General features: G+C 43.8%; 1 protein-coding gene across 3 annotated transcripts in view; it reads right to left on the reverse strand.

The window, feature by feature from the left end:
• SLC11A2 (solute carrier family 11 member 2) overlaps nucleotides 1–20,136 on the reverse strand; it is a 61,136-nt gene that overhangs the window by 2,913 nt on the left and 38,087 nt on the right. For all 3 annotated transcript variants that reach the window (XM_035103090.2, XM_035103098.2, XM_035103106.2), the window contains 5 exons: nucleotides 17,410–17,529; nucleotides 16,387–16,536; nucleotides 15,551–15,624; nucleotides 13,989–14,142; nucleotides 10,874–10,927 (listed from right to left, as the gene is read on the reverse strand). In XM_035103090.2, the coding sequence (XP_034958981.1) occupies nucleotides 10,874–10,927; nucleotides 13,989–14,142; nucleotides 15,551–15,624; nucleotides 16,387–16,536; nucleotides 17,410–17,529 (552 nt within the window). The remainder of the gene's footprint in view (nucleotides 1–10,873; nucleotides 10,928–13,988; nucleotides 14,143–15,550; nucleotides 15,625–16,386; nucleotides 16,537–17,409; nucleotides 17,530–20,136) is intronic.

Below are 20,136 nucleotides of genomic sequence, written 5' to 3' on the forward strand. Positions count from 1 at the left end.
GAGGTGGCAGTTAGGAATGCTGCCTAGGAGAAATGAAAACATAGTTGAAATCAGGTGCGATCAGATCTCCCAAGGTTTTCTAAGTGGGAGTCCAAACTCTAAAGGGCTGCTGCCATTTGTTAGGGAAGCTGCTGGCTCATGGGTGGGGAACCTGCTAGTTGAGGCCGAAGGGATTTGGCAGTCAAACATCTGGAGCAGGGGTCAGCAAACTTTTTCAGGAGTTGGCCGGTCCACTGTCAATCAGACCTTGTGGGGGGCCGGACTATTTTTGGGGGGGGGGGAATGAGCGAATTCCTATGCCCCACAAATAACCCAGAGATGCATTTTAAATGAAAGCACCCATTCTACGCATGTAAAAACACCAGACAGGCCCCACAAATAAGCCAGAGATGCATTTTTTAAAAAAGCACCCATTCTACTCATGTAAAAACACCAGACAGACGGATTTTAAATAAAAGGAAACATTCTACTCATTTAAAAACATGCTGATTCCTAGACTGTCCGCAGGCCGGATTTAGAAGGTGATTGGGCCGAATCAGGCCCCTGGGCCTTAGTTTGCCTACCCATGATCTGGAGGCACCCAGTTCCCTACCCCATGGTAGCTCCTTTCCCCACACTTCATTATTTCAGGAGGCCAGCTCACCCATTCCCAGGAGCCCTTCCTTAGATAAATTAAACCAAAATTCCAGAAGTGTAGCCATGATTGAGAGAACCATCACCACCATTAGCACTATCAAGGCTTGTTAAAAGCTAACAGATCTATTGTGTTGTAAGTAGGTCACAGCTCACAACACCAGATGTGCGAGCCCCCAAGTGGGTAGGTACTGTATATATATTCCCTGAATACAGAAGGGAGTGGGGAAGTGGTTTACTAAGTGGAGCCAAAAAGTCAAGCAAAGCAAGAGGCAGCAGTTGGGTATGTCACACAACTGTGCAGATCACAAAGGAATAGTGCATGAAGTTAATTCAAGATCTAGTCAAATGAACAAAAGACCCGATCACAGCACTCTGGACTAGTGACCCCAAGTGAAGATCAGGGATAGCGAAATTTAACGTGTAAATGCACACTTAAAGAGTTCCAATCTCTATTACAATTTATTTGGGCAGAGGGCCTTCTCGGTAGTGGCACCCGCCCTGTGGAATGCCCTCCCATTAGATGTCAAAGAAATAAACAACTATCTGACTTTTAGAAGACATATGAAGGCAACCCTGTTTAGGGAAGTTTTTAATGTGTGATGTTTTATGTTTTTAATATTCTGTTGGGAGCCGCCCAGAATAATAATACTAATATTAATAATAATATTTATTTTAGCTGGAGTATGACCTTTCCGATCTGCTACAGAATGCCCTGGGGGATGAGACAGACACCCCGACACCTCCATACTGGTTTCAGAGTCTGATTAGCACCCATTTATTCTCTTGAGCAGAAACTGACTTGTTTGGCCTATATTTATGGCAGATGGGCATTCTTGGCTGATGATGCCATTAATTCACCTTAGAAGATATGTAGATAACAGAGCTGATGTTTTGATTGCAAAATAGACTTGCTCCAGTACATATGGAGACTGTTGGGTTTGCTGCAGGATTTGTATCTCTGTTTTGTGGCTCATGATTGTTAGTAAGCGGTTTCCATAAATTGTGGGGTTGTTTCGAAGCAGGGGCAAGTCTTCAGCCCAAGGCCAATGAGTAGGGAGGATAATTGTCTGCATTGATGAGATACTGGAGAGATTATAGCCGAGAGCTGAAGGTAAAAAGAGAAGTTCTATTGCTGTGTCTGATGGGCCTGGGAACCTACCCTTTACGGAGTGGTTTCCACACTTTGCTAAACAAATATTGTAGCTTTTAAAAGGATGTCCGAAGCAACTATTTGGGGCAAGTGTTTGTCCTTGCCCAAAAGATTGGGAGCAGATGTGACTATACAATAACCTTAAAATAAAAAAAGGTAAAGGACCCCTGACCGTTAAGTCCAGTCGTGAACGATTCTGGGGTTGTGGCGCTCATCTCGCTTTACTGGCCGAGGGAGCCGACATTAGTCCGCAGACAGTTTTTCCGGGTCATGTGGCCATTCCGGGTCATTATGGTGAAACCAGACACATGGAAACGCCATTTATCTTCCTGCCAGAGCGGTACCTATTTATCTATTTGAACTTTGACCTGCTTCCGAACTGCTAGGTTGGCAGGAGTTGGGACCGAGCAACGGGAGCTCACCCTGTCATGGGGATTTGAACCGCCAACCTTCCGATCAGCAAGCCCTAGGCTCAGTGGTTTAGACCACAGCTCCACCCGCGTCCCACCATAATCTTAGCTGTATGCAATTGTGTGGGGGGTGCACTTTGGATAGTAGCTGCAGGCATGTGTGGTCTTCAGTTGCTTTATGGTGCAGTTTATATGCCCTAGTTCAGTGTTTCTCAGCCAGTGTGCCTCCAGATGTTTTGGGACTACAACTCCCATCATCCCTAGCTAGCAAGACCAGTGGTCAGGAATGATGGGAGTTGTAGTCCCAAAACATCTGGAGGCACACTGGTTGAGAAACACTGCCCTAGTTTAACTGATATATATGAATGAAATCATGTTACATGGAGTGGTTCAAATTTAGATTAATCGGATGTTGCTACTGATAAAAGATCTGGTTGGATTTCTCCAAGAGCTCTCCGTCTCACGAGTCCCAATGCCGAAGATGTCATTAAAGTATCACCACTTGAGAAGAGGCATGTCGTGATTGGAGCAGAGAAAGTACTGTTCAAAACCGGCCATTGTGTTTCTTCACACCATTGATGCGTATCCCATTACCAGGGACTGTTAGCTGGTATCATAGCTGCCAAGTTATCCCTTTTTTACAGGGATTTTCCCTTATGCTGAATAGGCTTCCTCGCGAGAAAAGCGAAAACTTGGCAGCTATGGCTGGTATACCCACCCTAACTGGATCTTTTGAGCATTTGAATGTATGTTGTGCAAGTGAGTGCTCTGCGTATGACGATCCTACTGCTCTCTCTTCTGTTGCTTGGCCTTCACTTTATTAAAAGAACTGCTCGGCCCATTCTCTTTGTCCTTGGAGTATACTTAGCCTCTTTGCTAATCTCGCAAAGTAGGGATTGGCTCATGAAAGCTCATGCTGCACTACAAGTTCTTTAAGACTTCTTTAAGGTAACTTCAAACCCTTTGTTGTCTAATGTCATTGACCCTGCTGTGTCACATGCATGTGCCCCCATGTCAGCACCAGAATGGTGGTCCCCGTTTTCCCTTTGCTAAGTTACACTCAGAGACCCTTTCTTCTCGGTTTAATCGGAGAGGGTGTGTTTAAAGACGATGACAATTTGGGGGAGGGAACAGTTGGTGCTTATACTTTGGTTCTCTTTGCTTTTTACAGCCACCTGCTTTTCCCTTCCCTAGATGATTACACCAATTCAGTGAACGGTATGGGAAGAGTTGTGTTCCCCCGTTGATTTCAATGGAAGATCTGTGGGGTGGATTTTCTTTGGGGCACGTGTCCCTGCTCTCTCCAGTAATAATAATAATAATAATAATAATAATAATAATAATAATAATAAATTATATATTATATATTATATATTATATATTATATATTATATATTTATATTCCCCCAGCCACTCTGGGCGGCTTCCAACAAAATATTGAAATACAGAAATCCATCAAACATTAAAAGCTTCCCTAAACAGGGCTGCCTTGAGATGCCTTCTAAAGGTCTGTTAATTGTTGTTCTCTTTGACCTCTGGTGGGAGGGCATTCCACAGGGTGGGTGCCACTACCGAGAAGGCCCTCTGCCTGGTTCCCTGTAACTTGGCTTCTCGTAGCGAGGGAACCGCCAGAAGGCCCTTGGCGCTGGACCTCCAGTGAAGAAGTAGGAAGTTCTTTTGGGGGAAGGGTGGCTAGATCAGGACAGAGCATGTTTCACAGGGTTTTTTAGAATCATGGAACTGGACTGGGGTCTCGAAACGTAACATTTCAGCCAGTTATAGATCCAATAGTGCCACAAAAAAACCAAACAACCCCCCTCCCCCACAATCTTACTAATTTCTTACATGGCATTCACCTGTGTGCTGGAGAAATATAGGGCTGTACTTTGAGCGTGCATAGGGTAAGTTCCATTGCATGAGTAGAATGGCAGCATTGGATACAACCCACAGGTTTCTGAAGGTAGATCCTGTAGGGCAGGCATGGCCAAACTTGGCCCTCCAGCTGTTTTGAGACTACAATTTCCATCATCCCTGACCACTGGTCCTGTTAGCTAGGGATGGTGGGAGTTGTAGTCCCAATACAACTGGAGCACCAAGTTTGGCCATGCCTGCTGTAGGGAGTCAAAAGGTGCCGACATGCGGCAGAATAGTCATCCACTTCTGTCAAAAGGTGACTATGTTCATATGTGGTACATGTAACTGCCTAGATGGAAGCAGTATTGCTAGGAATTCCTTGTGGCATCAAGTGGTTCCTGCCAACTGGAAGTTGTGCAGTTTCAGTGAAAGTTGACATTGTGATTTGCTGCTGGAGCCACAACAATAATGACCGAAACTTTGTCAGCATTTCATCTAGAAAATACGTTTGGAACTTGGCGGTTCTATGTTGTGTCTTGAATGTGTGAATTTCCTGGTTCAGCTCTTCATATCTCGACTTAGTAAGCTCAGTTATGAATGAGTCTCTTGCATTCATATGAACATGCAGCCTCTTCTGGCAAGCCACTATTAGACCAGCAGGTCCAATACACTATTATTTCCTATTTTAATCAAATTGGGAAAGTATCGTTGCCAGTTTCATAAGCAGTCAGGGAATTGAAGCAACTTCAAACACTGGCTGAAAATGCTGTCTTGTTCCAGAGCTAGTAATAATAGTTTCTCAGGTTGGATGAAACGGGAAACCCTAGCTGATTAGAAATTTCATGGATCACACAAAGGGGATTTGTGAACAGGCAAAAGGCTTGGCCATATCTCAGCTTATTAAGCAGAGATGTGATTGTCCAAAGATTGCCTTTGGGTTCATTTTGGCTTCCTGACTTTAATGATACTGAAAAAGACACATGTGCATTATCTACATGTCTTAAATACATGTATTGTATTTTTATGTTGTGAACCACCCTGAGATCTAAGAATGAAGGGCAATATACAAATTTAATAAATAAAATAAAATTTAAAAAGTAATACTTCATGGAGGGCAACTGGTATCTTCTGTATGTAGCACAAAAAGTAATCCAGGCAATTGTTCTGATTTTTACTAATGATGTTTTGTATCTAACTTGCCAAAACTACACAAGATTGATAAAGGGTCACTAATTTGATTTTGAACTCCACCGACAATTTTTAAAAGCCATTTCACACTAATACACACTGTAAAAATCTCTACATGCAAATTCTGCTAATCCCATTAAGACTTTGAGAATAATTTAAACTGCTTATATAGAAGTATGAATCAAAAGATGACCAACAGTTTCCAACAGTCTGAAACTTACCGTATAGCATCTCAAGAGTTAACTTAAAAATGTACTGCATGTTTTAAACATTGTAGGACATTTAAGCTGCAAGTTTCTTAGCGAAGTAAAATTACTTACACCTTCCACTTCCCTTAAAGCTGGTAAGGAGAGCTTGTAATGAAAAGGGGGAAAGATAAAATTTCTATAGCATGTCAGAGTTGAATCTGTTTTATTCAAAAACTTTAATCTGCAGGTAATGTTGGCCCAGAGAGCACTAGAAAGGATTTTGCCAACTCAGCAGTACTCATTTGAAGGCTGACCCTGTATCAGTTGACATTTGATTTGTTGTGTTAATAGGAAACTGCTACTAGATATATTTTTAATAGCTACGGTAATTTGCACTCTGGATTGTGACATACACAGATGATGCAGGAAACACCAACATAAATAAATTATCTAAAATATAGAGATTGTGAGCAGAGGACTCAACCGAGTCTTAATCTGACCCACAATGCCCCCTTCTCCTTTGCTAATCAGCTGCTTTCGACACATATAAATACGAAACATGGGCAAATGACTCATGTTTTATGAACTGCAGCAGTGTCTCTGCAGAGCAGTTCCTGGCGTTTTGGGGGGTCACAGAACCCTTTGAAAACAGACCCCATCCCCATAACTTTCCCTATAACGTAACAGCTCTGCTGGTTTTCAAAAATGTATTTGACCTATCCTTCCCAAATTTGTCAGCAACAGCCATTAGCCAGGAAAGCTACATGGAACTTAAAAAAATATATCTATTTCATTATTCAAGCATAGTATGCTTTGCAAAAGCACCTAACTTGCCCCTGTTGTAAAAAAAGAATGTTGAACCCCGTGGCCTGATCTGGTTAGGAAATTGTTATGCTATTCAGGTTTAATTCTATCCATCATTCCTGGCCACTGCCATTATTTCTTACAGCCAGCCAAGAGGATTGTTCCTGCCGTCAGCTCCTCAATGGCTCGCCACTTTGAATCTTTACCTCCCCAAAGCAGCAAACTGAACATTGCCTTGTGTCAGAATCAATGGCAATGCAAAGGCACCACAAAGGTTTTGATGTCTGCATGCATCTCTATGCAAGACAGCAGGATATTCCATTCAACGGCAGGGTGTGCTTTGCAGATGTGGGTGCAGAATCCTTCAACGCTCAAATGAACTGGGGGACGGGCAGGAAGAGAGGAGAGAACACTGCCCACATTCCACACCTAGGCACATTTTACAAATAATAATAATAATTGTGTGCTTGATATATCAAATAATATCCAAATAAGACATCCTTCGTGAGGCTAATTTAAGCAGAAAAGAAAGACACCCAAAGTTGGAAAATGTTCCATTCTTTTAATTTAAATTATCATTTATACAGACTGATTTATACTAGAAAAAATAGACATTTGTTTCATAGATTGTACAACCCAAACTGTGTAGCACGAATGCTTTAAGACTGCTACACAGCTACAATTTTCAGAATCTTGTATCATGTTCAAAACGGTGTCAGGCAGAAGCTGACATCCCAAGAGGCAGGCTTGTCTATCTTTCTTCTGGGAATTTACAATGTTAAAGTGCACCAAAGAAAAAATTATACCTGCTGAAGGCCGCTGGCCATTTTTGAACCATGCAACTCCCCAATAGTGTAAAGTTAAATATTCTGCTACTGAAAACCCTGGAAGGCAATTTGCCCATTCAGTGTACAAAGCATTTCAAGTAATCTTGCAAAGTCTACATAGAAAATGCCAGGCGCACTCTCAGTTTGCAAAACAGAACTGTTCAAATAATGTCTGCTTCTGAGCTGGGGAAATGTTCGCCAAGTTTATTGAACTATAGCAAAAATGAGCAGTCAGATGGGTTAAGCTAGTGTACAAATAAAACCGGGAGACTTGAGACGGTCAGATAAATAGCAATTCAAAATTTAGCAGCTTTGTTGCAGCAAAAAGGAATGATCAGAGCCCCTCTGTAGTGAACGAAGATATAACAGCAGCACGGCCCAGTAGGAACCACACCTCTCAAGTGTATGGTCAACTTGAACCCTGTATTTCAGAGGTCCTTCTCTACTGCAGGCAAGGACGTCTTTTCTTAAGGAAAACTACACATACCAAACACCAACTGGCCTTGAGTGCAGCCTTTCCCCACCCCATGCTGGGAGTTGTAGTCCAAAAGTAATGGAGTGTATCAGGCTATGTTAGCGTTGAGTGGGGAAAAGCTAGGTACCTTCTTGGCATTACGCCATGCCTGTGATGCAATGTATTTTGTCACTTTTTAGGGCCCTACATATAGTTGTAGGCAGAAGGAAGGATTCTAGCTAACTTGAAAGTCTTAAAACACCTGCAATGTCACCTTCTCTTAAGCAAAAGACCCTCACAGCTGCCATTGATGTTTTTCACAAGTGCACAGGAGATAAAAATGTATTGTTTAGTTCTTGAGCAGAAATGAATGCTCTCACACTAACTGAAAATATTTTAATTGTATTTTTCTCTACATTTGAAATTTAGGTGCACCTTGAAGCGGCAATAGAAAGTCCTGTCTCTAACCCATCATATGTGGCCAGTAGGCTATTATAGCCTTGGATGAATGCTCCAGCACAGAACCAAACATCCGTTAGGCTGACCAGTTTTAAAAGGATTTGTGCATGCTTAACTATGCCCTGGAATGCAACCTTTGACATTTGTCAAAAACAGGGCATGGGTTAACGCTGATAAAAAGTTATTATTCAACCCGTTAAATCTCATCAATACCCAGGGAGCAAAACGATAATGATCTAATTAAAAACGGTACAGAAAAATTGGAGGATGAAGCCTGAAGACACTCATAGACAGTCTGGCTTCCAGTGACAATTGGAAAAATTAGGGTGTTTCACGTCAAGATTTATCATGAGTGGTTTTAAAAGAGAAACACACATGAAGGATTGTGTGAGAATGTCAAATGTCTTTGTGGGGGAGACGCTGGTCAAGTTATGACCCTTTTGCTAGGTGTTTCAGTTCTGATTCCTACCTTCTAGTGACTGTGGGTACCACTCTTCAAGCCAAGTGGGTGGTTAACCTCAGAATATGTGCAAGAAGAAAAGCATTAAAATTGGAATCCGTCAAAAGCTGTTTTGTTTTTGGACCTGAAACACAGCTGATGAGGCAGATGCGACAAAGCTACCTTAGCCCAAATCCTAGTCCAGCGAAATCAGTATACTTATCAGTTTCACAAGATAAGGGTAACAACATTTGAGACCAGTGACAATATTTGCACGTCCTGCTTGAGGCAAATATCTCAAGGACTCCCTCAGGTTCTTCTTTTAAGAACAGAAATGTATTTGGGAATCTAAATGTTTACCATTTCCCAATTACAAATAACATGGAGGTAGTAGAATTGTCTCTGAATTTCTGTGGAGCTCATTTCACAATGTGCTACTATGTTCCGTACTGGGACTGCAACCCTAGGAAGTCACTCTGAATTCTATTTAACAGATGACAGACACATGCATCTCTGAACGATATTCCAGGAGGAATATATGAAACATATTCCAGGAGGTAAAAACCATTCATCATTATACCCAATACCCTACACATCTCTCAGTGATGCAATTATTAACATCATTAATACTATAATTAGTCCTTTCTTGGTATCTATCTCAATGTTGTAATGCCAAGAGGGGAGGGTTTGGCAATGCTACCCTGAAGACTGTTAAAAAGGAAATGAAGCAACAAAAAGAAATACAGAAAAACCATTTAAGATGATGGAAGGAGTAATGTGAATAATTACACCAGGTTAACTATGTTGTTGTTGTTTTTTTAAAAAGTTTGTAATAGTATGTGTAGTAGGAGACTCCTGGCTAGAAAGAGGATTCAAGTATTCATACTTAAGTATTTTCCTCCAATGGACGCCGAAACCTTCATTTTAACTCTAACATTCCTGACACACAAGAGTTACAGGAAATATGGACATCACTTCACTGTATTAATAACAATTAGTCACAAAACAAACAGTAAAAACTTGTAAACATTGAATGCAAAATTATTTCCCCTTTGCTGGCCACCAGAATTGCACACTAAGCACGTTAATTAACACTTTTTAATGTATGGGCCCAGTTTTAATTTTTAGCAGTTGTTCTTTTGGTTAAGAAAAAACTAATAATTGAGAGTTCTCTAACGGAGAACCTCCAATGGAGACAGAAAAGGGAGAAATCTATACAAAAATTGTGGATTTCCTCTCTTTAACTGTGATCTTACACTGAAGAGTACCAAGAAAGCCATTTGGGGGGAATTTGGGGCAGCTGCTTAAGAGAAATAAAATTCCAGAGCACACAATACATGTGCACATCTCTTGAGCTGGATAGCAAGCCGTTCCTCTGGTGAAGACCAACAATTAAATGACCAGGCCAAGCACTCTTTCTACCTCCTTCTCAGCCAAAATGTTTGTGTGATTATTTTTTTTGGACAGTAGTCCTGCAGAAGATGATACTCTGGCCACCTGGCAAGCGCTTGTACTTTCACTAGTATTGAAACTAGTAATTGTACTTTCAGAAGTGACTTGTACTCCTTCCGAAATAAGTTCTCAGCTTGGCCCGGCTCTCTTTGATAAAGGTTGCAGAAACAGCCTCAGCATCACTGCCTTTCATCGTTATCGGAAGGAGTGGTCAGCCGACATTAATCAACTGGACAGGAGGAGACTGTTGGATTCGCTTGCCAGCTTCTACATTTAGCAGAATTCACGGGCAATACTTTAATCAAACTTTGGGTTCCAGATGGAGGGCTTGAATGCTCAGCTGTGGGGAAGCTGCCTGCCTGCAGAAAACCAGCTTCACAGCATAACGCTTCTCATGCTATCTCCCAATATGCAGGGAGATTCTCCACTGCTTTCTGCCCATGGGGATTTACCTGCATCCTGAAGCATACAGTCCAAAATAGAGATGCTTTCCTTAGCAGCGAATAATGTTGGCCTTTACCTTGCATTCCAGCTGCTGACACTAACAAGACTCATTAGGGTCTATTCTATTCAAGTGCAATCACGTCATTTAATTCCATGCCTTTAAAACAGGAGCTTTTTTAAAGACATGATTGCCATTAATTGAATGAACCTCAGTTAGAATATAGTATTAAAGTCGAAAGCGTTTTAGTGTTTGCATTCTCACACTGAGAATAATCTGATGCCACAACAGAAGCGGTGAGAATTTTTGTTCGAGTGTGATTGTAGGGGGACAGCAAGGGAAGGGACCCGAGTATTTCTCAATATGTACAACCACAATTATTATTTCTTAACACCATTACCACAATCTTAACTTTGTGCAAAAGCGCACATACATTTGGATATGTTCACAGAGTAAACCATAGAAACGCACTGGCCCTGATGGCTCCCTGCTGCATACAGACAGACCCAGTATTTAATTAATTGGAGACGAAGCTGGCTCTTCAATAAGCAACGTTCTCGTGACTCTTACCGTGCGACCACAGGCCAGGAAGGAGGCTCCCAGAGCTATTAGGCACAGCCAAGTCTGGAGGAAGAAGGAGGAGAGAAGCAGAATCCCAAATCAATGGTAGGTTTACTTAAAAAGACAGTCCCACCACAAAGTATTTTCATAGAATCATAGAATCATAGAATTGGAAGAGACCACAAGGGCCATCCAGTCCAACCCCCTGCCAAGCAGGAAACACCATCAAAGCATTCCTGACAGATGGCTGTCAAGCCTCCACTTAAAGACCTCCAAAGAAGGAGACTCCACCACACTCCTTGGCAGCAAATTCCATTGTCGAAACAGCTCTTACTGTCAGGAAGTTCTTCCTAATGTTTAGGTGAAATCTTCTTTCTTGTAGTTTAAATCCATTGCTCCGTGTACGCTTCTCTGGAGCAGCAGAAAACAACCTTTCTCCCTCCTCTATTTTAGCCACTACAAAGATAACAGGGCACTGTTCCGACGTGATCATAGGTCTCAGGTCTACTAATTTCACTGGGAGAGTAGGCTGACTGAAATAAATGGACCTGAATTATATCTATTACTTTGAAATGGCCTGCTCTGAGTAGGACCAGAGTTGGATATAAACCCACAGTGGGTCATTTCATTTATTGAATTTTTATACCGCCCTAATACCTGGAGGTCTCAGGACTGTTCACAAACAAAAAACACAATATATAAAATCAAAATTAAAACAATAATCCAACAAACCCCACCCCCAAAAGAGCCACATTTTAAAGGGTATAGGTCGGATGTTGAATAGGTCAGCCAGTTTGTTGTTGTTTAGTCATTTAGTCGTGTCCGACTCTTCGTGAAACCATGGACCAGAGCACGCCAGGCACTCCTGTCTTCCACTGCCTCCAGCAGTTTGGTCAGACTCATGTTCTTAGCTTCGAGAACACTGTCCAACCATCTCGTCCTCTGTCGCCCCCTTCTCCTAGAGCCCTCAATCTTTCCCAACATCAGGGTCTTTTCCAGGGAGTCTTCTCTTCTCATAAGGTAGCCAAAGTATTGGAGCCTCAGCTTCGGGATCTGTCCTTCCAGTGAGCACTCGGGGCTGATTTCCTTAAGAATGCATAGGTTTGATCTTCTTGGCAGTCAAAGTGGGACTCTCAAGAGTCTCCTCCAGCACCATAATTCAAAAGCATCAATTCTTCAGCGATCAGCCTTCTTTATGGTCCAGCCCTCACTTCCATACATCAGGTCAGCCAAAGGCCTGGTTAAAGAGGAACGTTTTTGCCTGGTGCCTAAAGGTGTATAATGAAGGCACCAGGAGAACTTCCCTGGGCAGAGCATTCCACAGACAGGGAGCCTCTGCAGAAAAGGCCCTGTTCTCGTGTTGCCACCCTCCGGACCTCTTGAGGAGGAGGCACATGAAGGAGGGCCTCAGAAGATGATCTCAGGGTCTGGCCTAAGTCACTGCTCAAAGCAAACTTTACTTGAAAACCACCGAGGGTGACACCCCTACCCCAACTTTCCAATCCTCAGCAAAATGGCAGCACTCTACCAGGTTTCATAATGTGAAGGGGGGGCGGTGGCTGTGCAATTCCACCCTAAAAAACACATTGTGAGGGGAGCCAAGAGAAAAAAGTGTCACACAGCCGTTGCTGCCAAGAGGCAGATCTAGTTAACCTGACTAAAGAAATCTTAGCTGAGCAATTGTAGGAGTTTTAATCCAATTAAATGTGCATCATTGCAAGTCAGAAGAATGCTTCCTTTTAACATGATGCGCATATGTGTCAGGGCCGGCAGCTCCTTAGAAGAGGCTGTGCCCTCTCTTATAAGCAAGAAGAAATGCTTTTGCTAAAATGGTGCCTATGGTCAGAGCCACTAAGAGGGAGTTACGGCTGAACTAGGCTCAGAGAGCAACGACTGTAAGCTTTCATTCATATATATATATATATATATATATATATATATATATATATATATATATATATAGTTTTAAGTCTCTAGTCCCTTTAGAGTGAAAGTTATGAAGCAAAATGTGCAGGCAACATGCTATAGAGAAATTCAGAGTTTCACTCTGGAGAAGGCATTTCAAAGACATAGCTTCAAAATGACATAAAGGGCAGCTTTATGTTGTTTAAAAGGAGCCAAATTCCCCCTGCCACCTAGTACATGAGAGGAGATTGTGTAGGGCAACATTCAAAAGATATGGGTATGCACCCACCCTTGCTTTAAATATGTAAAATAAGAGTGGCTGCTCTCAGTCATCCCATAACTGATGCTTTCCACAGGGTGGGCGCCACTACCAAGAAGGCCCTCGGCACTGGACCTTAGTGTCCGGGTTGAATGATGGGGGTAGAGATGTTCCTTCAGGTATACTGGGCCGAGGCTGTTTAGGACTTTAAAGGCCAATACCAACACTTTGAATTGTGCATCTTCTAGGGATGCAGTGAAACCTGTGCTCAGACACACACTTGATGCATGCCAGGATTGCCATCAAGGAGGGTCAGGCTAGCCTGCAACACGATTTTAATGCCTCAGGATCCATTCACATATATGGGAGAAAGTTAATGTGTAGATTCTGAAATACCATGTTGGGAGTTAAACCATCTCCTTGTCACCCGTGACAAGTGTCTGAGGCAGGAGAGGAGGCTCTTCCCTCCTTGCTAAACTGCAGCCAGTGTAAATCTTTTCTATAAACCTTGTGGGAGCCAGTTAGAACTGGGTTTAGTGCTATCTGCATAGGCCCTCCCCTTCATTTGCATAGTCACACCATGGGATTTAATTCTTGATCACTCGGAATGATGGGAGCTGGCTTTTAAAGAGAGGCATTGGGGGACAGACAGACAAGGTGGTTGTTTTGTTCTGGGAGGAAGAACAGTTTCTGGAAATACACCCACTGTTTTTGAAGTAAGTCAGAGAGAACACTATCATGTAGCCTGAGGCACAAACTTCTAATTTACTGAGCATTCCATCTCATTTTCCCTAGATAAGGCCATTTGTGAGTGGGAAATGATGCAGATAAACGCCATAGATTTCAAAAAACCATCTCTGGACCAGGTGGGTGAATAAAGTCATGCTTCCTAGTAAGATGCAAGTCTTCAAAAAGGAAAACAACAACAACAACAACCCTACAAACCCACCATTAACTTACCAAATATGCCACAAAGGCTAGGTAGACAATGCTGAGGAGAGAAGCAATCACATAATAGATGGTTTGTCCCAGGCCAGCTACATACGACACCACAAAGTACATGTTGATGGCGCAGATGATAAGAATGAGAATTCCCCCAGCGATCTTCCAGCCCCTAAAAGTCAAATTAAGAAACAATTATTATAGTGGAAGGAGATGAATTGGGAATGACTTACAACTATGCAGAATGGTTGAGAAGTGCAACAGAGTAGGCTTAATACTCAACCCCCTCCCCCCAAAAGGCTCACAAAAATAAAGTCATGTGACCACATTTACAGAAACCACCTAATACCCTAGAAGCCTAAAGGATGGGACTCTGCAGTGTGTGGGCAGGTGAAACTGATGTGGAAGAGCAACCAAAAGTGTGTTCATGTATATTATAAATATATACAGGGTGAGTCTTAGAGGCCCTGTGGAACATGTGTATTCTGTATCCACGAGGCCTCTTTTAAAGCAGTGGTCCTCACCCTTGGGCCTCCAGATGATTTGAGACTACAATTCCCATCATCCCTGACTACTGGTCCTGCTAGCTAGGGATCATGGGAGTTGTAGGCCAAAAACATCTGGAGGCCCAAGGTTGAGGACCACTGTTTTAAAGGACTCACCGTGTGTGTGTGTGTGTAAGTGCACACACACACACACACACACACACACACACACACACACACGAGTGTATTCTCCTAAGTTTTACTGCAGTGTAAAAGGTTTGGCAGCTGGCAAGTCACTGCATGTATTGCTTTTCAAGTATTTATGGCGACGTGCTGGAAGTGTGCACACAGCAGCACGGTGAAACACAGGGAAAAATGTTGCCCAGGAGTACAGCAAACTAAAATGGACACATGATCCTGGCATCCCACAGAAAAGCTGCAAAGCTACAGGTTCCACTGGCCGTACTGACTATAAAACACACTCCACACGGGGTTTTGTTTTTTTGGGGGGGGTCCCCTGTCCTTTTTTATTTACAGGGTGGGGAGAGAAATACTGTGTGCATACATGCACACGCACACAGTTCTATGCTCATATGAAGAGCTTCATAGTAATAAAATGAAGCCTCAACTTGCTGCGGAATTACATCCAGGGCATTGGATGGGAAAGGCGAAGGTTGTCTCTCTCTGTGTGGGTGGGTGGGTGTGCTTTAAAGTGGCTTGCCCAAGGGACAATAGTTCCCAGATACAGTGGTACTTTGGTTTAAGAACAGCTTAGATTATGAACAACATGAATTAAGAACACTGCAAACCCGGAAGGAGGTGTTTTGGTCTGTGAACTTTACCTTGGAAGCAGAACATCTTCCGCTTCCTGTTGACTGTGTTCCATTTGTAAGTTGAGTCCCCCGCTGCTATGGGAAAGCACGCCTCGGTTTAAAAATACTTTGGTTTAAGAACGGACTCCTGGAACGGATTAAGTTCGTAAACCAAGGTACCACTGTACTGAAGTGTCTGCTCAGAAGCAATGTTATGCACCTCAGTTTTTACCCTTCTCAGGTCCCTCAAGGATGTGATATGCATGCAATTCTTCATACTTACAGGCCATTGGCGAAGTCATTCATCACAGGACGCAAACTGGTGAACGTGAGGACTGGAATTAATGCAAAAGGAAGCTGGAAAGGAAGAAGAAGAAAAAGGGGGGGGGAGAGATATTGCTCAAGAAGGTATCCTAAACTTGGGCCTCCAGCTCTGGATTTCCTCCTAGCTGGCCTTACAAGAATCATAGAATCATAGAGTTGGAAGAGACCACAAGGGCCATCCAGTCCAACCCCCTGCCAAGCAGGAAACACCATCAAAGCATTCTTGACATATGGCTGTCAAGCCTCCACTTAAAGACCTCAACTCCACCACACTCCTTGGCAGCAAATTCCACTGTCGAACAGCTCTTACTGTCAGGAAGTTCTTCCTAATGTTTAGGTGGAATCTTCTTTCTTGTACAGTAGTTTGAATCCATTGCTCCGCGTCCACTTCTCTGGAGCAGCAGAAAACAAACTTTCACCTTCCTCTATATGACATCCTTTGATATATTTGAACATGGCTATCATATCACCCCGTAACCTTCTCTACTCATCCTCAAGTCTATGACATTTCCTCACAGGGTGATGTCTTGTTCCCTTTAGCATACCAAAGAACCTGCATTGCACAAGTCTTATTTGTTTCCACGTAGGAAACAAACGGGCCCTAGACTGTTAAACCGACTTCAGTATGTGCTGAGCTTCCTTTCATTGGACTGCTAGGTTTTATTATTTCAAATCACTGCTTTCGCAAACCAGTGTATCAAACCTGGATTCCGTCTTCCCTCCCAAACCTTTCCGAGGGCAAATTTTGCTGCAGTCAGTAAATGTGCCCCCGTGACTATTATTCAGGACCCTTACCTGCAGGCTCATAAGAACGTTGAGGAAATCATTCATGCCAGTCAGGCGTTCCACATCTTGGAATATGGCAACCAGGAGGGTGGGCGTGATGGCAATGGAGCGAGTCAAAACCACTCGAGCAAAGCGAGACCACTTCAGATTGAGGAACCCCTGAAACAAGCAAAGGGAAGATAAAACGACCTGAATAGCCAGCGGAGCTCAAATGTCATCAAACGACCAAACGGTTTGTAGGGTGGGATACGGGTACAAGGAAGACATTCTCAGGCGAACTGGCTGGTCTTCAGCTTAATGCTCAGAACCTTCACAAAGATACGCTCACAACCTTCCAGTATTCTCTCACTTGATCATCATTTACCTTTGTGTGTCTTTCATTTTCATAAACATCACTCCATGGTGATTTTAATTTTTTTTTAAAAAAACCCTCCTTTTTATTTATATCAGGGGTGGCCAACTCCTAAGAGACTGCGATCTACTCTCAGTGTTAAAAACTGGCAGTGATCTACCCCCTTTTGGGGGCTTCAGGTCAAATTTGTTGAGCTTTCTTTAGGGAAGAGGAAGGCCCATATTTTAGGGGTTCAGGTCTAAATTGTGTTGCTTTTTTTGAGGAAAGAGGAAAGCCAGTGATCTACCAGTGATCTACCACAGACGTCCAGTGATCTACCAGTAGATCACGATCTACCTGTTGGACGTGGAAAAACATGCTAAGTCTGATTTTTTTTAAAAAAGCAAATGGTACTAAAAGAATGCCATTAACACAAGTTTTGTTGTTTTTGTTTTCTTAGTCCCAGCATCTGCTCTGAAGATGCTACACAGCAGCCTAAGTTATTGCATGCTGCTTTTCTCTTGCAGGTGAGAGCTTTCATGAAGAATTGCTTGCATACGCCAGAAAGCAAAACACCCACAGGTAACTGAACTGTTTAGACCGGGTTCCAACATCCCCATCTTCTCATCTTCACTCAAGAAAGGAAAAAAGGATCCTGGTTGACAAACATAAGCCAACATGGCCGAAGAGAGATGAAATACCTCCATGACAAATTGTCCAGAGTATGTTCCTGTCATTGTCGAACTCTGACCTGCAGCGAGAATCCCGATAGCCCAGATGTAGAGAGCAGCGGGGCCAAAGGAACAACCCAGAACAACACCCTAGAATACAGAAGGATTCTTGTCAATGATGTGTAAAAGTAAAATTCCGAGGGGGGAGGGCAAATAAAGACTTACAATCCAGAGCTGCCAAGGCAGTAATCTAATGCAAGGGGGCCATTTTTATTAAAATCAGTATTTAGATGAGGTTGGCCAATTTACTCAAACAGAACATGAACTTGAAGGTCAGGGCTACTGCACACATACATCAATTTTCATAAATACGCCAGTGCCAAATGACCGTTAAGTTGTCAAGTTTTCCATTTTCCCAACAGCAATGAGCTTGCACTATTCCTTTGGATGGGAGCAGGAATAAAAGCACCTCCCTGTAGTTGTTTGCAGAACTCTAGGGCAAGGAAGGGAAGACCCAAAGTTGCCTAATATTTGCAGCTCCCCTCTTGTCCTTCCCTGCTAAGTCCAGAGGAAAAACAACTGCTGAATTATTGAAATTGCAATTTTGCAGGGTGTTTGTTTTTTTAACAGACAACATGTGGATTGTTGCCCTAATGACCGAACTCCAGTTTGGAGTGGGGTTGGGGTTTTTTTTGGGGGGGCGGAGTACAGCATGTACTCCAAGTTCCCCAAGATCTTTGATGGCTCCTCTTTAACAGCCTTGTTCAACCTTCCTTTTTATGGCAGATTTGTTCATTGTCCTCAAAACGGAACATTTTACAACTTTGCATATTAGTGTGGTTTTTTCCCCCAGAGGTAGGTTATGATGGTTTTCAATTTGGACTTTTAGCCAGCATTCTTATAGAGCTGTGTTTATCACTGCTCTTTTAAAAAGTGATATTAAAAGGAGATAAAAGAGAATCTAGACCAGGGGTCCTCAAACATACCCGGCTTTGGGCCGGATGCCTGCCGCGCCGATTGCGTAGTGGGCCGGAGGGTGGGGGAGTGCCCGCGGGGGCCCAAACGCTATTTCTGGCACACTCCCGACCTGGAAAGCGCCGGAAATAGCTTGTGCGTACGTGCACTGTTGCGGGTCGGAAGCCGGCAGCCGTGCCGCACCGCACCAGTAAGAGCGGGTGGTGGCAGCGGATGGCGGGGGTCCCTGGGGGTCGCATAAAAGAGCCTCGGGGGCCGTATGTGGCCCCCCGGGCCGTAGTCTGGGGACCTCTGATCTAGACATGTACAAGCTAAATGTTAGAGTGTTCTGCTATTCCAATGGGAGCTTCCTGCACTCCTGAAAATCTGCTGCAGAGGGTCTCTCTGGAAGATTTGAAATGTGTGCTTGGGGGGGGGGCATGGTGGAGGAGGGGGGGGAAGTCCCACTACACTGGTGGACATTTGCTTGCATAACATTAGTCAGGGGTCAGCAAACTTTTTCAGCAGGGGGCCGGTCCACTGTCCCTCAGACCTTGTGGGGGGGCCGGACTATATTCTTAAAAAAATATGAACGAATTACTAAGCCCCACAAATAACCTAGAGATGCATTTTAAATAAAAGGACACATTCTACTCATGTAAAAACACCAGGCAGGCCCCACAAATAACCCAGAGATGCATTTTACATAAAAGGACACATTCTACTCATGTAAAAACATGCTGATTCCTGGACCATCCGCGGGCTGGATTTAGAAGGCGATTGGGCCGCACCCGGCCCCTGGGCCTTAGTTTGGGGCCCCCCTGATTTAGGCTCATTGCCAGGCCCACCATAGAGGCTGGTGGCGCGGAGAACCACGGCGCCGGGCACTGGAAGGGTGCCAAGTGAGCACAGGGTTCCGGCGATCTGACCAGGACTGCGCTCCACGAGCTGAGAGGCTGCGCCGCATCTCTCTCCTTCTCCGAGGACTCCGCGCTGCACCTCCTTCTCGTTTCCCCAGCGCTGGAATCCGCTCAGTCGAGCTTCGCCACCAGCACGCGTACAGTGCCCAAGCAGCTCTTGCTGCTCCTGCGGTGCGTGCGCTGGTGGCGAAGCTTGACTGAGCGGAACCCAGCACTGGGGAAACGAGGAGGCGCAGCGCGGAGTCCTCGGAGGTGGCCTCTCGCTGCTGCCACGGTCCGCTTGGCACTCCCTTGGAGAGGCTCTGGAGGGGGGCGCTGGAGGGACCTTAGTGCCAGGGCACTGGATGGGCTTAAGACGGCCCTGCCCATTGCTTTGCCAAATGTTAATCACACACACACACACACACACACACACTACATTGAAAACTGCATGCAGCTGAGCAGCTCACATTTGGAGCATCAACAAAGAAAGGAACAGAAAGAAAGCGACACAAATATTTTGATTGAAGTGTCTTAGAAAACGATTTTAAATCATGGACACCTTGGTTCTGAAAATGGTGTTGCCTGTATTGGTGTGAGTGATGGGGTCCCATGGCACAAAATTTCATGTGGTCCCAGTGCAAAGGAAAAGAGCAAAGATCTTCTCCCTTACTATAATGTCCAAACAAGATGTGATGGGGAAGAAGAATGATAGGTTTGTAAGGAGTCCAATAATTTTGCCAAGGAAATTCTTATTGTTCACGGCCTAATTCTATTAGCCTCTCTTGTAAATAGCCATCCTTTATGAAATGCATTCAGGACCATCAAACAAATCTGTACTGAGATACACCTATCACCATTTTCCCTAATGGAACTGCTTTGAATCTGACTTCAGGAAGAACGT

This window comes from Zootoca vivipara, chromosome 2, assembly GCF_963506605.1.
Source record: "Zootoca vivipara chromosome 2, rZooViv1.1, whole genome shotgun sequence".
Classification (NCBI taxonomy): Eukaryota; Metazoa; Chordata; class Lepidosauria; order Squamata; family Lacertidae; genus Zootoca; species Zootoca vivipara.